A 20,971-nucleotide genomic window follows, 5' to 3' on the forward strand; every position below is an offset into this window, starting at 1 on the left:
ATTTTCTTCTCACAACCCAGTAACTGATTCTGTTTCTCTCCCTTACTGTCAAAATTTGGAAGGTATTTATTAAATATATAAGGTTGAAACGAAGCTTAATTAGTTAAGTGTGGCTATCTCTTGGAGGCTTTAAGAGATTCTGAAAGGTATTTTCGCGAGCTTTAGACTTGAAACGGCGGGTGTTAAAGCCTGTATGTTTTTTTAACAGCTTTATTCCCAGCATGCACGCCAAAGCTGGGGGGTAACATTTCTGGCATTTGTTTATAAAGGAAATCAAGAAAGGGTGCGAGGCTCGCTTCTTTTTTGACTTAAGGGCCAGAGTCAGGGGCCGGGCGGATTAAGCGCGCCTCCATTCCAGCTAGGGCCCAGAAGAAACCCCTTCGCCCAGGGGCGGGGCGGGGAGGGGAGGGCGGGCCGGGCCAGGCCAGGAGGCCACGCGCGCCAGCGGCGGAGGGGGCGTGTCCCGCGGGCGCGCGCGGGCGGCGAGGGGGCGTGTCCCGCGGGCGGCGGCGGCGGCGGCGGCGCGGGCCGGGTGCACGGCGTAGCCTCCTGTGCTGGAATGTGCGGCTCCGGGGAGCTCGCGGCGCAGCGGCCCAGCAAGCGCCGCCGAGGCCCCTGACCCCAGACCCCGACGGCGGCGGCCAGGCGAGAACCGGTAGCCTGAATACTCTGTGCAGACCCACTCCTGCGTCTTCGCGGGCCTCGACGGCCCCAGCGTCCAACTTTTCCACTCTTCCTCTCCCCTCCCCCGAAACTCCAGCAACAAAGAAAAGTAGTCGGAGAAGGAGCTGCGACGCCGGGTCGTTACCCCTCCTCGTCAGGGAAGGCCGGTAAGTGCGACGCGGTCTGAGGACGGTAGCAGGGAGGGAAGGGGAGAGCCGTCCGGGCGGCGGTGGCGGCAGCGGGAGGGGGAGGGAGAGGGCGCGGAAGGACGCGGAGCGAGGCGCTGTCCAGGGCTGATTTGCAGATACTATGGCTTCGGCGGCGGCGGCGGCCCGGGCTGACGGGGGCGAGCAACCGCGCGAGATCGGGTTACACCGCCGCGGCCCGGGGGTTGGGCCGGGGGCGTCCGTGGGGAGCCACTCGGCGCCAGGACCCCCTCCCCAGCTAAGGCCCGGCCGCCGCCTCCGCGCGGGCCCGGGCATCCCTCGGAGTTGGGTCCTGTGGCGAGGAGCGGAGCTGCTTGGGGCCCTAGTCCTGAAACTTCCTCTCGTTGTCCTCCTGCTCCAGGTCCCGCCGCAGCCCCTCGCCTGCCGGCGCCCTCCCGTCCCCCTCCCTCCGGCCTCTCCCTTTCGCCGGAAGGCGCCGTTGAGTGCGGCGGGGCGGGTTGAGTCAGCCCGGGGCCCGGGCAGTTCCACCAATGGGGCTGGACAGCGATTTCTACGCTCCGGCCGCCCGCCCGGCCAGGTCCTCGGCGCCGGGCCACTTCGCGGGCGGGGACGGAGAGGCCAGGGCGTGCGTCCCGCGGGGCGCCGTTGGGGAGTGAGCCCGCAAACTTCCGGGGCGCGGGGGGCGGCCGGCGCGCTTGGGGCCCCCTCCGGCGCTCGGGGCCCGGAGCCTCGGGAGGGCGCCCGCGGAGGCTCCCCGGCCCTCTGCTGAGGGCGAGCCCAGCGCCGGTGAGGAGCCGGGACGGCGAGACGCGGTAACTTTCCTCCCTCTTCCCGGACTCGGGCTCTTGGGCCGAGAGGGGGCAGCCTGGACTGGGGAAGACTGGGTCTGGCCCAGCGGCGCCCCGAGTTTGCCCACCTTGCCTTCTTTAGTGTTGGGTAGCCCAAGAAAAGCTTCAGGACGAGAGTTGGGGAACTCGACGAGTTGGGTTGTCACTGTGTGGCAGTGAGTGAGGCGAGCCGAGAGGAAGCGAGAGCGCCCGAGTTTGCAGAGAGCTGCTTTGTGTTTGGTACGTATTTTGAGAAAATGGCCGAATGCCTATTTCAGTCCGGAATGCCGCCGCCGAAGCAGGCGCTGGTGGCAGCAGCACGTAGGAATTCGTGCAACATGTTGGGTTTCCGGGTTGTGCTTGGACGGTCTTCCTGACCAACGTGCAAATTCCTTTAGGGTTGGTAGGGTTTGGGGAGTAAGAAGAAAGTAGATGTTTGAGTAAGTAGACTAGCTGTTATGTTAAGCCCTTGGACAGCTTTTGCTTTGTGTAATGGCATTTGATTCCAACTTTGTTGGTACATAAACTCAACCGGCTTGAGTTTATGCAGTCGGGTGAAACGGATTACGTTTTTGGGTTTAACGTAATTTTTTTTAGTCCTTACCACTTGTTTTGCTTTTTTCCAATTTGCAAGAGAAGATCTAATTAGAGAATAACATCTTTTAGATTGAAAGTAAAGTGGCTAAGGCAGTTTATAAAAAAGTCCAACATGTTTTCAAGGTGCTCTTGTAATGGCCACTAGGCAATTGGGCCAAGTCAAGTACAGTGCAAAAAGTTGCTGATTGTGGAGATGAGTTGACCAGTTACTTTATTATAGGGTTTGAAAGTTTCTTTATTTACATGTGTGAAGTTTTGAATATACCAACTTGCCTTTTCACAGGAAAAAAGGCCCATAATTTTCATTTTTAAACAGATTGTCATCAAAAAAACAAGAAACTAAGTGGTAAGTTTTCAAAGCACAGTGGACCCTTGAACAACAGGAGTTTGAACTTTTGGGGTCCACTTATACCTGGATTTTTTTTTCAATAAATATATTGGAAAAATTTTTGGAGATTTGCAGCATGTTGAAAAAATTTCCAGATGACACACATAGCCTAGAAATACTGAAAAAAATAAGAAAAGGGTACCCATGAATGCCTAAAATATATGTAGGTATTGGTGTATTTTATCATTTACTGCCATAATATATACAGAAATCTAATAAGAAGTTAAAATTTATCAAAACTTATACACACACACACTATACATGGCACCATTCCCAGTCTAGAGAAACGTGAACAAATGTAAAGATGCAATATTAACTCATAACTGCATACAATTAATTGTAGTCCATACAGTACTACTGTAATAATTTCATAGCCACCTCCTATTTTGGTGAGCTCAAGTGTTCCAAGTATCCACTTAAAACACCCTGTGAGTCTAGTCATTTCCGTGTGAGCAGTTGGTCTTTCCAGTAAATTGTGTATTGTGCTTGAAAAGTCATCTTGCAGTTCATCTCGTTTGAGTGCAATACCAGTGCAATACCTGAGTGTTCATCATGTTTAGTACAATACCAGATATCTTGAATAATACCATGGGACCCATAGGAAGTGCCACTAGTGATGCTGGAATTGCTCCTGAGAAGCAGAGAAAAGTCATGACTTAATAAGAAAAAGTTGAATTGTTTGATATATACCATAGATTTAGTTCTGCAGTTTTGGTTGCCCATCATTTCAAGATAAATGATTCCAGTATGAAGATCATTGTTAAAAAAGAAAAGGAAATTTGTGAAGTTATCTCTGCAGTTTTGCTAGGAGACACTAAAGCCTTGCACTTTTTGCTAAATACTTTTTTTCCCTCTTGTTTTGAAAAATACATCTTTTATGTGAGTTTAGGATGACTATAAGAAAATTATACCTATAGAAAAAAAAAAGTGAAGTTATTTTATGATTACTTAAAGTGAAAGGAAGGTGAAGGATCTAAATCTTGAGAATTTAATACCAGCAGAGGGTGGTTTGGTAATTCTAGAAAGAGTTTTGCCTTAAAAAATATCAAGATAATGGAATCTGCTTTGAGTTCCCAGATGTCATTAACAAAATTATTGACTAGAAGTCTGTCTTGCCTAAACAGATTTTTAATGCAGAAAAATGTGCCCTATTCTAGAAAAAATTGTCACAAAGGTCATTCATTAGTAAGGAAGAGTTGCAAGCATCCGGATTTAAGGCTGCTTTAAGGGTAACTGTTTTGTGCAAATTGAGGTTTTGATCAGAACTGCCCTTACCTATAAAATTGCTAATCCCCCTAGCCTTAAAGGGAAAAAGATATATTCTAGTTTCTAGTCTTTTGGTTGTACAACAGAAAGTACTGTGCAATAAAAATACTCTTCTGGACTGGTACCATTGATGATTTGTCCTCAATCATGACATAACTTGCAGTAACGGATCGCCTTTTTAAGTTGTTTCATATTGGACAGTGCCCCTGGCCACCCCTTCCCCATGAGTTCAACATCGAAGGTGTGGCACACATCTTTTCAGCATCTAGATCAGGGCTTCATAAAGACTTTTAAGGGTTGTCACACATAGTACTCTATGGAAAAGTTTATCAACACTATGGAAGCAAAACCCAATAGTACATCATAAAAGTCTGTAAGAATTACACCATTGAAGGTATCATCATTGTGATAAAAAATGCTGTGAAAGCCATCAAGCCTTAAAACAATGAATTCCTGCTGGAGAAAACTGTGTGCTGATGTTGTGCATGACGTCATGGGATTTATAACAGAGACAATCAAGGAAATCATGAAAGAGATTGTGGATGTGGCAAAAAGGTGGGGAGTGAAGGGCTTCAAGATACAGATCTTGGAAAATTCAAGAGCTAGTAGACACCATACCAGAGAAATTTTATTTTTTTTTATACATTCAGTGCTTTCGTGTGTTTTTTTTTTATTTTTTTAACATTTTTTATTTGAATAATAGTCATTTTACAATGTTGTATCAAATTCCAGCGTAGAGCACAATTTTTCAGTTATATATGAAAATATATATATTCATTGTCACCTTTTTTTTTCGCTATGAGCTACCACAAGATCTTGTTTATATTTCCCTGTGCTATACAGTATAATCATGTTTATCTATTCTGCATTTTAAAATCCTAGTCTGTCCCTTCCCACCCCTCGCCCCCTTGGCAACCACAAGTTTGTATTCTATGTCTATGAATCTGTTTTTGTTTTGTATTTATGTTTTGTTTTGTTATGTTTTGTTTTTAGATTCCTCATATGAGTGATCTCAAATGGTATTTTTCTTTCTCTTTCTGGCTTACTTCACTTAGAATGACATTCTCCAGGAACATCCATGTTGCTGCAAATGGCGTTATGTTGTCGGTTTTTATGGCTGAATAGTATTCCATCATATAAATATACCACATCTTCTTTACTCAGTCATCTGTTGATGGACATTTAAGCTGTTTCCAAGTCTTGGCTATTGTAAATAGTGCTGCTATGAACATTGGGGTACAGGTGTCGTTCTGAAGTGGGGTTCCTTCTGGATTTATGCCCAGGAGTGGGATTCTTGGGTCATAAGGTAAGTCTATTCCTAGTCTTTTGAGGAATCTCCATACTGTTTTCCACAATGGCTTTCCTTTCTTCCCTCTCCCACTCTTAATGGGAGTCTTCTTTTACAATTTTGTCTTTATTCTTTTTGTAATTCATGGCAGTTATCTCCTTTCCAGTTATGAGTTTCTCATTTTTGTAGCATCCTGCTTCTTTTCTATTTAGAGTAGACCTGTCAGTATTTCTTTTAGCATGGGTTTAGTGTTGCTAAACTCTTTTAGTTTTTGCTTGTCTGTGAAGTTCTTTATCTCTCCTTCTATTCTAAAGGATAGCCTTGCTGGATAGAGTATCCTAGGCTGCATCTTTTTTTCATTCAGGACTTTGAATGTATCTTGCCACTCCCTTCTGGCCTGTGTTGTTTGTGTAGAGAAATCAGCTGAGGGCCTTATGGGGATTCCCTTGTACATACCAGAGAACTTAACAGAAGTTGACTTAGAGATGAGTGCTTCCAAACCAGTGCCAGACTATGAAGAACAAGACATGGAAGAAGTATGCCAGAAAACCAGTTGACATCAGACTGACATAAGTCTGGCAGAAGGGTTCTGATTATTGAAGACTACTTTTGATTTCTTTTAAGACATGGGCTCTTGTTTGATAAAGACACTGAAACTAAAGCCAGTGGTGGAAGAAGGAATGGTACCATATAGAAGCATTTTTAGATAAGTGAAAAAGCAAAAAAGTCAGACAAATTTGAAGATATATTTCTCTCAAGCTATACTGAGTTCCTGCCTCTCCTTCCACTTCCTCCACCTCTTCCACTTCTGTCACCCCTGACTCAGCAAGACCAACCTCTTCCCCCTACCCCTCAGCCTACTCAATTGAAGACAACAAGGATGAAGACCTTTATGATGATCTACTCACACTTAATGAATAGTAAATGATCTTGGCACACAGTCAATAAACTTATTTGTTGTGTTTGTCTTCTTGTGAAAATCTAGTAATTGTACGGCAACAGGTGGGAGACATCATTGAATATTCATTCTCATTACCTAAGTATTCATTGTGTAGAACATTATGTGCAAGACTTTTATTCTATATAGGATTAAGGTAAGTGATATTTAATATGAATATTCTGTTTTATAATTTGTAATTTGAGAAATGGCATATCAGCTATCATCACTTATATGAGGTTTTTAAAATGTTTTATCTTTGTTTCCAATACTGTATTATGAATATGACTGTGCTACTGAATGCCATAAACATTTTATGATTCATTTATTTGCATATAGGCTAGACTACTATGCAGCAGTTGTATCAATTACAGTAGACTACCATAAAACAATCCTATTGCTGCTGCTTTGTGATCAATGCATTAATTTATATTTGGAGATAAATATGAATTCCTTCTTCACATTATCTTTTCATTTTTGATGCCTAGTGTTAGTAATACATGTCACATGTCCAGAATTTTGTATCACAAAATACATTAACAAAGGTACTGACAGATGCTGTTGATCTTGTACATAGAGAATGTAAAGGTGAAGTATTGATAAATACAATACTGGAAATGTATTTCTATTCCTTATGATTTTCTTAATAACATTTTCATTTTTTAGTATATAATACATGTAACATACATAATTTGTGTTAATTGACTGTTTATGTTATCCATAAGGCTTCTGGTTAATAAGAGGCTATTGGTAGTCTAGTTTTTGTGGAGTCAAAAGTTACAGGTGGATTTTTGACTTCAGTGGTGGTTGGTGTTCCTAACCCTGTTGTTCAAGGGTCAGCTGTAGTTTATTCTTTTGGAGTTAATTGAGTTCATATGAACTTCAGTTCACTGACCAAAGATGATAGGCTTCTGCTTTCACTGTACTTAATAAATGCATAGATGGCTTTTGGATTTCTCCCTTTTTTGATTCAGACTAGGAAACTGCTGAAAGAGGAGTTGAGAGGACAGCAGTTTACTATTCATGCATAGAATGTAAAATATAATTTTAATTAACACTAATAATGAAGGTTACTTATATTTTTCCATCGGAAAAATGAAAAGTGTTCGAGGGAAGGCACGCCAGTAGTAGACCTAGTTGGTAGATGAATTGTGTTGAACAATTAATAGAATTTTTTTGTAGAGGTTATAGAAATTTTCTCCATGACAGCAGTAAAGAGAATTTAGAATTAAAATATATTTTAAAGGCTTATTTTCAGTAATGAAGCTGATTGAGTTTAAAGATTATATCTGAAAATGTATTTAAGTTACAAAGAATTACAGTGATGATTTGGTTTTAGACCAGTAAAAGTTGTATTTAAAGTGGTGCTTTTGTGTTTTTTTGTTTTGCTTTGAATGCAGAACACAGTTATGGCCACCCAGGTAATGGGACAATCTTCCGGAGGAGGAGGGCTGTTCCCCAGCAGTGGTAGCATCGGCATGGCCTTGCCTAACGACATGTACGACTTGCCTGATCTCTCCAGAGCAGAACTGGCTGCGCCTCAGCTCATCATGTTGGCAAATGTGGCCCTAACTGGGGAAGTAAATGGCAGTTGCTGTGATTACCTGGTTGGCGAAGAAAGACAGATGGCAGAATTGATGCCTGTTGGGGATAATAATTTTTCAGATAGTGATGGAGAAGGACTTGAGGAGTCTCCTGAAGCAAAAGGCGAGCACAATGGACTGGAAAACATGGAACTGGAAAGTTTGGAACTCGGTGTTGTGGAGCCACAGCCTGTGTTTGAGGTGTCAGCTGCCCCAGAAACATACAGCTCAAATAAAGATCTTCCTCCGGAAGCACCTGTAGCAGAGGACAAATGCAAGAACTTGAAGACCAAACCTTTTCGCTGTAAACCATGCCAATATGAAGCAGAATCTGAAGAACAGTTTGTGCATCACATCCGAGTTCATAGTGCCAAGAAATTTTTTGTGGAAGAAAGTGCAGAGAAACAAGCAAAAGGCAGGGAATCCAGCTCTTCCACTGCAGAAGAGGGAGATTTCTCCAAGGGCCCCATCCGCTGTGACCGCTGCGGCTACAATACCAATCGATATGATCACTATACCGCTCACCTGAAACACCACACCAGAGCCGGGGATAATGAGCGAGTCTACAAGTGCATCATTTGCACGTACACCACAGTAAGCGAATATCACTGGAGGAAACACTTGAGAAACCATTTTCCAAGGAAAGTGTACACATGTGGAAAATGCAACTATTTTTCAGACAGAAAAAACAATTATGTTCAGCATGTTCGAACTCATACAGGTAAGAGGACCTTTCTCCTTTATAAGTGTACTCTATTCAAAAAATGGAACAATCTTAAAAATGTGAGAAATTTCAAACACTTCAGAAGTAAACAGAATGCCCCACTGCACCCATGGGTACCCATCACCTATACTTAAGTTATCAGTATTTTGTCACATTTGAGAATTCATTTTTTAAACATAATAACTTTATTAAGATGTACTCCACTACGACAGAATTCATCCATTTAAAGTTGGAATGCATTGGTTTTAGTATTTTCACAGAATTATGCAGCCAACACCCCAATCAGTTTTAGGACATCCTCACCCCAAGAAGGAACCCCATCAGTGGTCATTCCCTTTTCTTCCCATCAGCCCTTAATTATTTCCTTTTAAATTGACTTTCAGATCTTTACAATTCAGGAATCTCCTTATTTAAAAGAAACATTGGTAGCTATTTATAGGTAATTTTCTTATTTACAGTACATTTTCCTGTTACGAATTGATACCTTTGATTACTGGTCTGAACAAAATGGGTAGGGTAATGTAGTAGTGTATTTTTTGCATCACAGGTGAAAAGGGGCTGTGGGATGCTGTTTACATCAGGTTCCCTTTTGCAGGAGTTAATCATTCTGTGGGACTGAACCCCAGGCTAAGTGGGTCATAGTGAGGAGGGGAATTGATGTTGCTTTATTTAAATGGTAGACATAAACAATAAAACTTGCAGATGAAATTCCATTACAAGAAAGATATTTTCAACAGGATTCTAAGCCCCAGCAGATGGCTTCTGTGTAATATAAAGCTTTAAACTCTAGTCATTTGCAGTCTGTTTGGAATTTGTTGTAACCTGTGATTGAATTGTCTCTAGACTTTGAAACCATTTTATTTCAAAAGTAAAAAAGTTTAAACACTTCCAAATTACGTGGCATAAAAAATGAAAGTTACTTGGGAATCCTATACCATTAATCATTTAACAGATTAATTAAAGCAAACTGTTAGATTAAATTAACCTAACCTATAATTAAACCAAATGTCGGATACCGTATATACTTTAGTCATAAGTACTTCATATTCCCTTAACAGGTTTTTGAAAACCTTGGGGCCTAATTTAGAATTGGCTGTAATCTGTAGAGCTCTCAGATAGTAACTGTGACATATGGTAAGATGTGTGACTTTTATGTGTACACTTTGATGAATTTTTTTGATTGAAGTATAGTTGAAGAATTATTATAAATATATGTGTTTGTAATCACCATGCAAATCAACATAAAGAATATTACCAGCCATCCATTTCCTTTGTCTTATTAAATTTTAATTTTTTTGGTGTTCTATTTTGATAATTCAAAATTGTTGAGTCACTGAACAATGTAAAATTTTCCCAAAAAACTAAAAATGCTTTCAGCACTAAACCTAAATTTGTTGACTTAAGAACATTTCTAGAATGAAAATAAAAAGAAAAGAAAACTGGGCAAGTTTCTGTTTTGATGTCTAGTTCCAACTTTTTATGGAAAAGGTTTTTTTTAAACAGGAACTCTACTTTTTGCTATTTCTTAAATTTTTTTTGTTACAGTGGTTAATTTTCATCTAAGTACAGTCTAGGTGACTAATTTTAATGGCTTATTTTATATACTGTATCATCCATTAGTTAACTTTTTCTCCACATTATTTTAAGATTGATAATTCCACAATAAGTTTATGACTTACGTATCTAATATTGATTGTATGTATGTCATTTCACTTTTTAGTCTTAGACTTATTTGGTCTTAATACTTTATAAAAAGGTTTTTCCCCTAGTATTATTACCTATTTGTGATTTTTTTTAACACTTTAAAAAATTTGGTGGTGTATAGGACAGTACTTTGATTAAATGATAGTTCTGAAAATTGTATTTACAGAAAAATTCACCGAGTGCTGAAGAGCAGAGAAAAGAAATGATCATCAGTAGCAATCACATGTTTCTCATTTCTCACTTAGGTGGTAGCCTACTGTAAGATTTGCTTAGTGGATTTCTTATGTTCTTTTATCGAGTGCTGTTAAGTGCTTTCTTCTATGCTAATCTTCAGAATAATTTATAATTTATTGAGGAAAACAGGGTAAGTGTACACTGAGAGGAAAACTTTAGGCTTGAAAGCCTGCAACAGTGTGCCCAAGATCGCATACAACTAAGATTGAAAGTTCCAAATCACTTTTTTTAGGTCATTATCATGGTGGGAGAGTGAGGATTTTCATCTGAGTCTTCAATCAAAAGATTTTTCATTTTGTTGTTTTAATATTATACCAGTTCACAAATCAAACTTATTTTTTTTCCTTGCATTCTTTTTTTTAAATTGGAGTACAGTTAGTTTGCAATGTTGTGTTAATTTCTGGTGTACAGTATAGTGTTTCAGTCATGCATATACATACATATATTTGTTTTCATGTTCTTTTTCATTATAGGTTACTACAAGATATTGAATATAGTTCCCTGCGCTATACAGTATACACTCGTTTATTTATTTCATATATAGTAGTATCTGCAAATCCTGAACTCCCAGTTTATCCATTCCCACCCCCTTCCCCTGTGGTAACCATAAGTTAGTTATCTGTGTCTCACAAATCCTACTTTTTTTTTCCCCTCCTTAACTGATTGGTTGGTTGATTGATTGATTGATTTTATTGGAGTACAGTCAATTACAACGTCAGTCTCTGATGTATAGCACAATGTCCCAGTCATGCATATACATACATATATCGGTTTTCATATTTTACAAAACCTACTTTAAAAGATGACATTTTTGCCAAAAATCACTGGCATATGATATATGAATACTAATCATTATATTTTTGCAGGAGAACGCCCATATAAATGTGAACTTTGTCCTTACTCTAGTTCCCAGAAGACTCATCTAACCAGACATATGCGTACTCATTCAGGTTGGTAAGAAATGGAACTTTCCTATCATTTTTCAGTAAGCTACCATCATAAGAAAGTTCTAGATTTGGAGCTGGGAGCTTATTAATGGTTTATTTGTAATATAATTTTGAAATTGGAGTTAAAAATTAATGTTCTACTACTGTAGTGCTGTATTTAAATGGAGATTCTTAAGCATGGATTCCATTGGTGGAACCTCTAAAACTGAATATAAATGTGTATGTGCATTTTTTCTGGGAGGAGAGTTTTTAATTGTCATCAGATCTTCAGCAATTTCCATGACTAAGAGAAACTGACCACGGTTCATCTTTTCTGAGTAACTCCTACCGTCTTACACTCCCCTACCCGACTGTTCCACCCCCACCACACAGTACAAAACCAAGTTTTAGTTGCTGGGTTTCAGGGGTTCCTTCTTAGCTGCTCAGGTCCTGAAATTTAGGTTTGTTCCCTTGAGAATTGATAGGGCTTCTGAGGACTGATTCACGAAAGCCAGACTTTAAAGAATGATAGATAATCCAGGATCCCAGTTTATTAACTTAAAATAGGTAAAATGCAGGACTGTAACAAGTGGGAAATTCATCTACTCCAGTGACTGAAATAATCATGATCATCACCAACCAGAATTGAGCCCCATTGTCAAGGTATGTAGGCGGCAAGGTTAAAAAGTCAGTATTAGCATAGGTGATCTTGAATGAATAATTATTTCATTTTGACCCTTGGGTAGTCCTAGAGATCCTGACATGATCCACAATTCCCAGCAGATATGCTACCGTTTCATTCTGGCTGAAGTATTTTGTAGTGGGAGAAATATATCCAGTTTGTGTTTGCCATTATGATATCTTTGTAGGTATCACACTGGATAGTTCTCCCACCCTGCTAGCATAGGAGTTCATTTTGAATATTTTCCCATTATGAGCACAATGGATGTTTGCTAAGGGAAATTAACAACTTGCCAAGTTCCACCGTTGACTACTATTTTTAAGATAGAAAAATATTTTTCAGCAAAAAAAAATTTTCTTTCACCAAATATTTGATGGTTATTATGGAGGCAGTATTATAATAGTTGGGTCATTTGAAACATGTTATGGTTTGAGAGTCTTTGTGAATATTAGAATAAATTTTTTTTTTAATTTTGTGGGGAGGTAATGTTTACTTATTTATTTTTAGAGAAGGTACATGGGGACTGAACACAGGACCTCATGCACACTAAGCATGCGCTCTACCATTTGAGCTGTACTTCCCCCCCCAGAATAATTTTTTAAACAGCATTTTATTAAGTTTAATTTGCACACATGAAAATGCACACATCTTAAGTATACAGGTCAGTGACTTTATGTATGTTTTCTCCTTTATATATGTTTGACTACCACCTAGGTGAAGATATGAAACATTTCTACCACCCTCAGAAATGTTCCCTTCTTACCCTTTTTAGTCAGTACTCTCATAGTCTCCCCACCAGCTGATACTCTGACTTCTGTCAAAAAGCATTAAAACATGCTTCTATAAAATGTTTTTGAGATTTATCTCTTGCTATGTTATCAGAACTTGGTGTTTATTGCTGAGTAGTATGGCCCCCATTACTTTTTAATTTATAAGTTCCCATGTTTTTCTTTCTGGGCTGTTCTTGATGAGAATGTATAAAGCTTGTAAAACTCCCTTTTTGAATTTGCCTTACATCTATAAATTAATTTGGGAAGAATTAAATAGACATCTGACCACATTTATAAAGATGAAAAACTAGTAAATATTGCTGGATCTGGTTCAGGGCAAAAGAAATTATATTCAGCTAGGTATTAATAAACTACACTTGATGACTAGATCTTCTAATGCAAGAAAGATTTAATGGTAATAAAACAAAAATGGAGGCAGGATGAATGAAGCAAGTAAATGATGCCATCAAAGTTTAAAGAGTCCTGTAAATTTCCATTTCCTGACCATTTCACAGGTGGAGGCTTGCACCTTGCTTGATGCTGGCTCTGTAAATACCCTTATTCATTAGGGCTTTTAAAATAGCAACATTTTCATTATAATTCTTTTATGAGCGCAAATATTTTCCTAAAGAGATAAATTCCATTCACCAGTTATTTATTTACTCAGAGGTAGGGTTTATATGGTAAGGCAAGATGAACACATGAAATCGTCCCTCTTGTTTACCCATATTGAAAATTACCAGTTGATTCCAAAAGTGATGACTTACAGGTAATGCATAGTGACTGGTTGGCTATCCACTCTATGCTAAGTGCTGTATGTGGATTAGATTATAGCCCATAACACCTAAGAGTATTTTACAGATGAGGAAATCGAGCCTTATAAAAGGAGTTTTCAGTAGATTGCTGAAGATCTCATAGTAAGTTGCAGAGCCTATATTTGCCCCCCACCGCCCTAAATATTCTTACTGTAGAACAAGTTCTTAACATCTGTGCCACATATCTTTTCCCCATTCTGTGTCTATATGCTAAGCAAAAATGTTTGTCTCCACTGAAATCATTCAATGGAGAGGACAAGGTAGAGCCAAGTATAGAGTAATGTAGCATGTTGTTAGAAACCTCTGTTTATGAATCAGTGGACAAATGTGGAAAAGGGTTGTCCAGTTAGCTTCATACTCAGTCTGACATACCTAGGTAAGTTTCTGTTTTTGTGATAGAGTATTTTATCATCAAACATTTTCTAATCATGTAAAGCTTACCATCTACATGGTTTTACTTAATGTCTGAGTATTATTGCTTTATGAAAAAAATAAGATTTGATATGAATTTGAGAATGTTTGAGAGATGAATTTTCATAAATGTCAATTTCCATTTTTCTGCTATGCATTCCGTTGGACCAGTGGGGTATGGATACCATTTGGTAATATTTACTAGAGTGTGATCTAGATGGGTATGTATTCAGGTAGAATGAGTTAATCTTATACCTTTAATTCGGGGTTGGGGGCTTCTGGTCTTGTATGTACCTGTGATTATGACTTTCTTTGCTTATTTTACATACCATATCTATTTGTATGCCCCTTTTCATTTACTTAGTTTCTTTGCCCATTCTTTAGAAGAAGGTGGGGAAAAAAATCAAGAACGGATTTCTGATTTCTCTGTATTTTTGCTGTAAAGTAGTGACTGTCATTGGAAAAGTTTGCTGAGTGAAACTTGACTCAGCTCTTGCCACAATGGACAGATGAATGAGTTAAATTTAGAGAAAAAGCCATTTGCTTCCTGAGGCCAAAGGATTGTTTTAAAACTGACATGGAAGCTAAAGGTATTTAGCCTAGAATGTAAGATATTTCTTTTGAAGTGTCAAGGTTTATCTTAAATTATGGGAATTTTATATTCTATTCCATTATACATTTGTTTTAGCTAAACATAAAAAATTAAAAATTGTCTCTCTCTTCGAGTATCCTTGCCCCAAAATTTAACATCAGAAGCCCAAGTAACTTTGCCAATAATTGTTGTGTACTTCTTGATGAATCTGTGTTCTTTACTAGTACTTGAGAACCCTAGCTTGATGACCTTTTTAGAAGCTGAGGATTAACTGAGATAATTATTCCTCCATTTGGTGTGAGAATCAATGTCAAGGGATAGAGAAAAGATATACAAATAAATATGGTGAATGTAAATTGCATGATAAAGTCTTCAAGAAGTAGTTTTTGTGGTTTTTTGTTTGTTTTTTACATGTATCCAATTCCTTGTAAGTATAATTGAATAAATCTTGAATTCATTTCTTCATGTATGTCTTCTGTAACATCTCTTGTTTACCTTCAGGTGAGAAGCCATTTAAGTGTGACCAGTGCAGTTATGTGGCCTCTAATCAACACGAAGTAACCCGCCATGCAAGACAGGTTCACAATGGGCCTAAACCTCTTAACTGCCCACACTGTGACTACAAAACAGCAGATAGAAGTAATTTCAAAAAACACGTAGAGCTGCATGTGAATCCACGGCAGTTCAATTGCCCTGTATGTGACTATGCAGCTTCCAAGAAGTGCAATCTGCAATATCACTTCAAATCTAAGCATCCTACTTGCCCTGATAAAACAATGGATGTCTCAAAAGTGAAACTAAAGAAAACCAAAAAGCGAGAGGCTGACTTGCCTGGTAACAAAATTACTGATGAGAAAACAGAAAAAGAGCAGACGAAAGTAAAGGGGGATGTGTCTGGGAAGAAAAACGAGAGGTCTGTAAAAGTGGAGAAAAAAGATAATGTTTCAAAAGAGAAAAAGCCTTACAGTAGTGCCTCAACCCACATGGCTACCAGAACTCGCAAATCAGCCACAGAAACTAAAGAAATGGACATGCATACAGGAAATAACTCAGAAAAAACCTTTAAAGCCAAGAAAAGCAAAAGGAAGATGGAAGCTGAAGCCCATTCCTTGCAAGATCCTGTTAATGATGAGGAACCTGTGACAAAAAAGAAAAAGAAGGCAGAAAGCAAGTCAAGAAATATTCAGGAAGTGCCGAAGGGTGACAGCAAAATAGATGAGAATAAAGAGCAAAATATTTGTATAAAAAAAAGTACGAAAAAGAAGACTCTGAAAAATAAATCATGTAAAAAAAGCAGCAAGTCTGCTCAAAGGGAGACTGTTCAGAGAAGGCCTTCTCAGATGGAGCCTGTGCAGGTGGGGCCTGCGCAGATAGAGCCTCCGCCTCCCATGGCATCTGTTCAGGCGGGGCCTGTTCAGGCGGAAGCAACTCCCCCCGTGGGGCCTGCTGAGGTCGAGGTTGTTCAGAAGGGGCCTGTGCACATGGAGCCTCCTCTTCCCATGGGGCCTGCTGAGGTCGAGATTGTTCAGAAGGGGCTTGTTGAGATGGAGCCTCCTCCTCCCACGGAGCCGATCCCCAAAAGGTCTCCTCGAAAAGATAATAAGAAGGAAAAGTCCAACATGCAGGGTGAAGTGGCACAGAAAGAGCAGGTCCTTATTGAAGTTGGCTTAGTGCCTGTTGCAGATAGGCCGCTTCTAAAGGAAAGCACCGGTACACAGGATCTCTTAGCACCGTCACCACCTCTGCCAAAGGAAAACGTAAAGGAAGAAGAGTCAAAAGACCAAAAATTACTCACTGCAGACGAAGGAAATAAAGAAGCTCCTCTTCAAAAAGTGGAAGCAGAAGATGCAGGTAAGAGTCTAGCTGGTGTTGCTGCTGTTACCAAGGAATCTGCCCCTATTTCATCCTCTGAAAAGAACTTGAATTTGCCAGAGGGTGAAACTTCAGATGGTGGACATCAGGCTGACACTGTGCTTTGTGAAATGGAAGTGGACACTGAGGAAAACAAAACAGAGAATCCCTCTGGCAGAGACCCAGCAGTTGAAGATCCAGTTCCACCACTGCTTCTTCCTCTGCCACTGGAGAAACATGAAGCAGTGTCCAAAACTGCTATGGCATCACCTCCTGTCACCATGGCAGTAAATGAGTCTCAGGAAATGGATGAAGACGAAGGCATCCATAGTCACGACGGAAGTGACCTAAGTGACAATTTGTCAGAGGATAGTGATGATTCTGGATTGAATGGGGCTCGGCAAGTTCCACAAGAAGCTAGTAGAAAGAATGCAAAGGAAGCCTCGGCAGTCAAGGTGACTGAGGGAGATTTTGTTTGTATCTTCTGTGATCGGTCTTTTAGAAAGGAGAAAGATTACAGCAAACACCTCAATCGCCATTTGGTTAATGTGTACTTCCTTGAAAAGGCAGCTCAAGGGCAGGAGTAATTAAACTTTGGAGAAGGCTTCAGTTCTTAATTTGTAAGGTCTATGACATTTTATCTTCATTTGTAGTTGTAGACAACTTTTTGTTTTTAAAATTGCTTTAATAAGTGTTCAATCTTGATTTTTAAGTGGCACTCTTTTCCTTAGGACTCTGTATACCTATTGATGTGTAAATTTTAGTAAATCCAAGGGAGTCAGTGTGTTAAACCAGCAGACACCTAAATCTGTTAGCTTATGCATTTAATTGAACCAGGAAGGCCCAGGTGATACTGGATAGAGCATTCTATTGCTTTGTCCAGATATAACTTGTCAGTTTTTTCCCCATGTCTATCTTCCTCTTTCACTTTTGTTTATTCTTAGTTCCTTGTCTAGCTCTATACAAATTGGCATACTTAAAAAGCAAATTACTTGAAGAATTTCCCTGCTTTATATAAAGTTAGCACTTTAAAATTGTTTTAGTGATGAAAAGAGACATTTAAAGTGAAGAGAAATTCTCCCAGCAATGGACATTACGTCAGTCAAGGTATTTACTTCCTGAGTTTTGATCAATGTTTTTATTTGTGTATGTTAATTGTTACAAAAACAATGATTTTGGTGGGTTGTTTTTTTTTTTTTTGGTGCTTTAATGGCTTAAGATATTGCACATTGTTGTTGTTTTTAACCTATGCAGTTAAATTTTTCTAGAAATAGCATTTGTATTGTAACACTTTATACATATATATGCATGTTTCTTTTTTCCTCTTTGGAGGGATGCTTTTTAGTCTTGTTTGCAAAAGGGCAGTTTTCTTTTTCCTTTGCTGCAATTGTCTTTTTTAGTGTGTGCAAATTTGTGAGCAAATGAAATATGCAGGTTCAGTCCATAGATACTGATTTTATTATCTTATATCTATGCCAGAATCTGTATTTCATATAAGTAATTTATTTTAAATGGATGAATTGAATTCATAGCTTTCAGTTTGAACTTTTCAGTAAATAAACCACTAGGCTCTATATTGAATGGATTTTTATCTCAAATAGCAACCATAAGTAAAATTATTTGGTCTGCTTTGGGTACAACTCCTTCGTAATTGTACAGTGTTAAGTCATATCCTTGAAGAAAACCTTTTTTAATAGATGGTTGGTGTTTATATGTCAGAGCTGTAAATGATATTTGGAAATTGCAAATTTGAAATTAGGAGGCATAATTTCTCCTTCAAGTTATACAGAATATCATTTTGTGAGTCCAAAGCCATAGCAGTTATACAGAAAACGTAGGATGAGAAAGGTAGTATGAGTGCTGGTAGACCAGCTGCTGCTTCTGTGAGTACAATGAAAAAGGCTGGTGAAACTTAAGTACAGTCCAGATTTTTAAAAAATCACACTTTCTCAGGGATCTCCACCAAGTAGTGGGTTTCCTGGCTGTTCCCATGACAGACAGCCTTTTTCTCCAGGTGAGGCCTCAATACATTGCAGCTATTCTGGTGTTCCTATGGGGGCACTTTGTGGAAATAGTGTGTACTCCCAATCTGTGTTGGTAGGTTCTTTGGTCAGTTGCCAAAGAATGTGAAAGAATCTAACATAGGTTTTTTCCTTGCTGGCAGTTACTCATTGCAGTAAAATAAAGTGTGATCCCAGTAGGGAACCTTGATTCTGATACTCCCATGTTCTATTCTGAAATAACGACTTTATATTTCATTTATTTTTTGGTCTCGTAATCTCTGAGGCAGGTTTCAAGAGTTCATCAATATAACATGAAAGATTAGGAAAAGCATTGATGAAGTATGGGTGGAAAATTTGTTAATGTGAGAGGAAAAATTGGGAGGCCAAAGATTTAAAGAAGCAGGAGATTCTCTCAAGAGAAGAGGAGTAAGTTGTGTGTTACTATGTGTGTTTTGTATGCGTGAATGGAGATTTGTAAATGATACTGAATTCTAGGTGAATTCTTGGCTCCGACAATCATTGTCAACAGATCAAGCTGCAACATATTTATGTTTTAAAACTTAAATTATAAGGCTAGTTAAATCTTTTTAACAACTACATTTAATGTTCATTGGTATATTTTATGTAAGTTACCTTTTACAATATATATGAAAAAATTCATGTTAAGTACAAATTGGAGATTGGGAATAAGCTTAGAGAAGAGGTTTTTGTGGATCTTCCATGCTACCAAAGGAAAAAATTCAACTTCTGGGGAATTGGACAAATTTTCTTAGCTAGTATTTAAGACTAGAATGCCAAAAAGAAAAATATGAAGGAAATTAAAACCCCTAATTCGCAAAGTTATCTGTGAAAACATTGTTACTGGAAATTGAGTGGACTTGAGGTCTTTCTTCCAGAAAACAGGGACTTGATTGTCAGACCTATATTAGGTTCTGAACCTTAATGCCATGTATTTGTACTTATTAAAAATTGTTTCAATGAAAAGTATATTAGTAAAATGAACTTCTAGTCGAGCTGGGAGTTCTTCCAATTGAAAAAATGTGGTATTTGCGTGTGACTGTTTGAAACTTTTTGTTTCCTGAGTTTCTCCTCCACTGAGTTGAAGCTAGAATTTCCCTTTTGATAAAAGAGTGAAAAGTGAACATGTTATTTGTAAATTGATGTTTAATACTAGAGAGAAAGTTGAAATACTTAGAATATAAGCCTAATCCTAGGTAGCCTTATAAAAATGTATCTCTATTAACTGTCCCCTGAACCTGTATTCACATTGATTTTCAAGATATTTTAAGTTATATTTTTTCCTCTTTTCAGAGCTGCTTCTAAGGGGTTGCTTTTTTCTTTTCTTTCTCTTTCTTTCTTTCTTTCTTTCTTTTTCTTTTTTTGTAAATTGAGGTGTAATTCACAAAGGGCTGCATTTTTTGTTAAGGTTTCTTACAAGTATGGCTGGATGTTTTTTCTCTAGTCTTGCAAGAAGGGCCATTTTATTTTTTTAGAGTCATTTTTAAGTCATGAGGCCTTTAACTTTGGGGACTGTTTTGCATATGAGTGCTAATACAAATTGAAGTGGACCTCATTGTCTGTCACCCCATGAATGCTGACAATGGAAAAAATACTTGTAGTTCTGGACTAAAAACTGGGGAAGAAATTTAATTTTCTTTTTTGCACAAATCAGAAAAATAACTACTTTGCAGAGTTTCCTTGTTGACTTCAGCAGATAAATTGGACTGATAGTATTACAGATTTAAGAAATTATCTGAATCTTGGTTTGAGTAGATTTGGGATCTACATGCAATATTAACTAGATCAGATAGCTTTTACATTTTCCCATATATACGTAGGCTCTCCCCACCTTTGTCAACATCCATTAGTTATTGAACTTTGTAAGCTGGCATTGAAACATTACAACAATGTTTTGTTGCACCAATTTTATAAACTTTTACAGTGCAATATGTGTTATTTTTCAGAGACAAACCAAAGGTTAATTTCTCAAGGTTCTTGTTGTTTGCTTTAGCAGCATTTGATGGAGGATCTTTTATATACATTTGTAATAGATGAAAAATAAACCAGATTGCAGATTTTTTTTTAAAGCAAATCATATACCAAGTTTTTGGTCCAAATTATGTAGGATAAGTTAAACTTAAATTGCATTCTGTTAACGAACATGAGTGGATTTTTGTAAGCATAGTTAATGTTGAAATAAAGTTTTAAAAAGCATTTTATGCCTTTGTTTGTTATTGAGACATCAAGTATCGAGGAAATCATTTATTTGGCTGGAATTGGAGGTGTATTAATAATTTTCAAAATCTTTTCCCCAAATAATCCACAGTAGGTAAAAAGGCTGTGGAAATATTTGGATGAAAATGATGCAGTGGGTAGTAGACCAAAGCCTATCTTCCTATAATCTGGTTTCTGGGAGGTGAAGGGGAAGGTAGGGGAGAAACAACCTGCAGACAATTCATGAGATTTTATGTAGTAATTTTTTCCCAACCATAGGCTCCCTTAACATTTTTAATATACATGTCCAGTCTCAGCAGGACTGATGT

At 38.6% G+C, this 20,971-nt stretch overlaps 2 protein-coding genes across 4 annotated transcripts in view; one reads left to right on the top strand and one right to left on the bottom strand.

Annotated features, from left to right (window-relative positions):
* Positions 1 to 710: 710 nt before the first annotated feature.
* Positions 711 to 20,642, top strand: LOC105102812 (RE1-silencing transcription factor). Of its 3 annotated transcripts, none has more exons than XM_031469524.2 (4): positions 711 to 830; positions 7,534 to 8,437; positions 11,245 to 11,328; positions 15,076 to 20,642. In XM_031469524.2, exons 2-4 carry the CDS (start codon positions 7,543 to 7,545, stop codon positions 17,010 to 17,012), a joined length of 2,916 nt encoding a protein of 971 aa, XP_031325384.2. In that variant the 5' UTR covers positions 711 to 830; positions 7,534 to 7,542; the 3' UTR covers positions 17,013 to 20,642. The 3 variants fall into 3 exon arrangements, with proteins under 3 accessions (XP_031325384.2, XP_010994556.3, XP_031325378.2); XM_010996254.3 differs by lacking the exon at positions 711 to 830 and adding an exon at positions 1,775 to 1,897; XM_031469518.2 differs by lacking the exon at positions 711 to 830 and having other exon boundaries at positions 6,817 to 8,437.
* LOC105091800 (nitric oxide-associated protein 1) overlaps positions 7,841 to 20,971 on the bottom strand; it is a 34,734-nt gene continuing 21,603 nt past the window's right edge. Inside the window, exon 8 of the transcript XR_004142142.2 lies at positions 7,841 to 7,972. The gene's annotated coding sequence lies outside the window, so the exon portion shown is untranslated. The remainder of the gene's footprint in view (positions 7,973 to 20,971) is intronic.

The sequence above is a fragment of the Camelus dromedarius genome, chromosome 1, assembly GCF_036321535.1.
Source record: "Camelus dromedarius isolate mCamDro1 chromosome 1, mCamDro1.pat, whole genome shotgun sequence".
Taxonomy (NCBI): Eukaryota; Metazoa; Chordata; class Mammalia; order Artiodactyla; family Camelidae; genus Camelus; species Camelus dromedarius.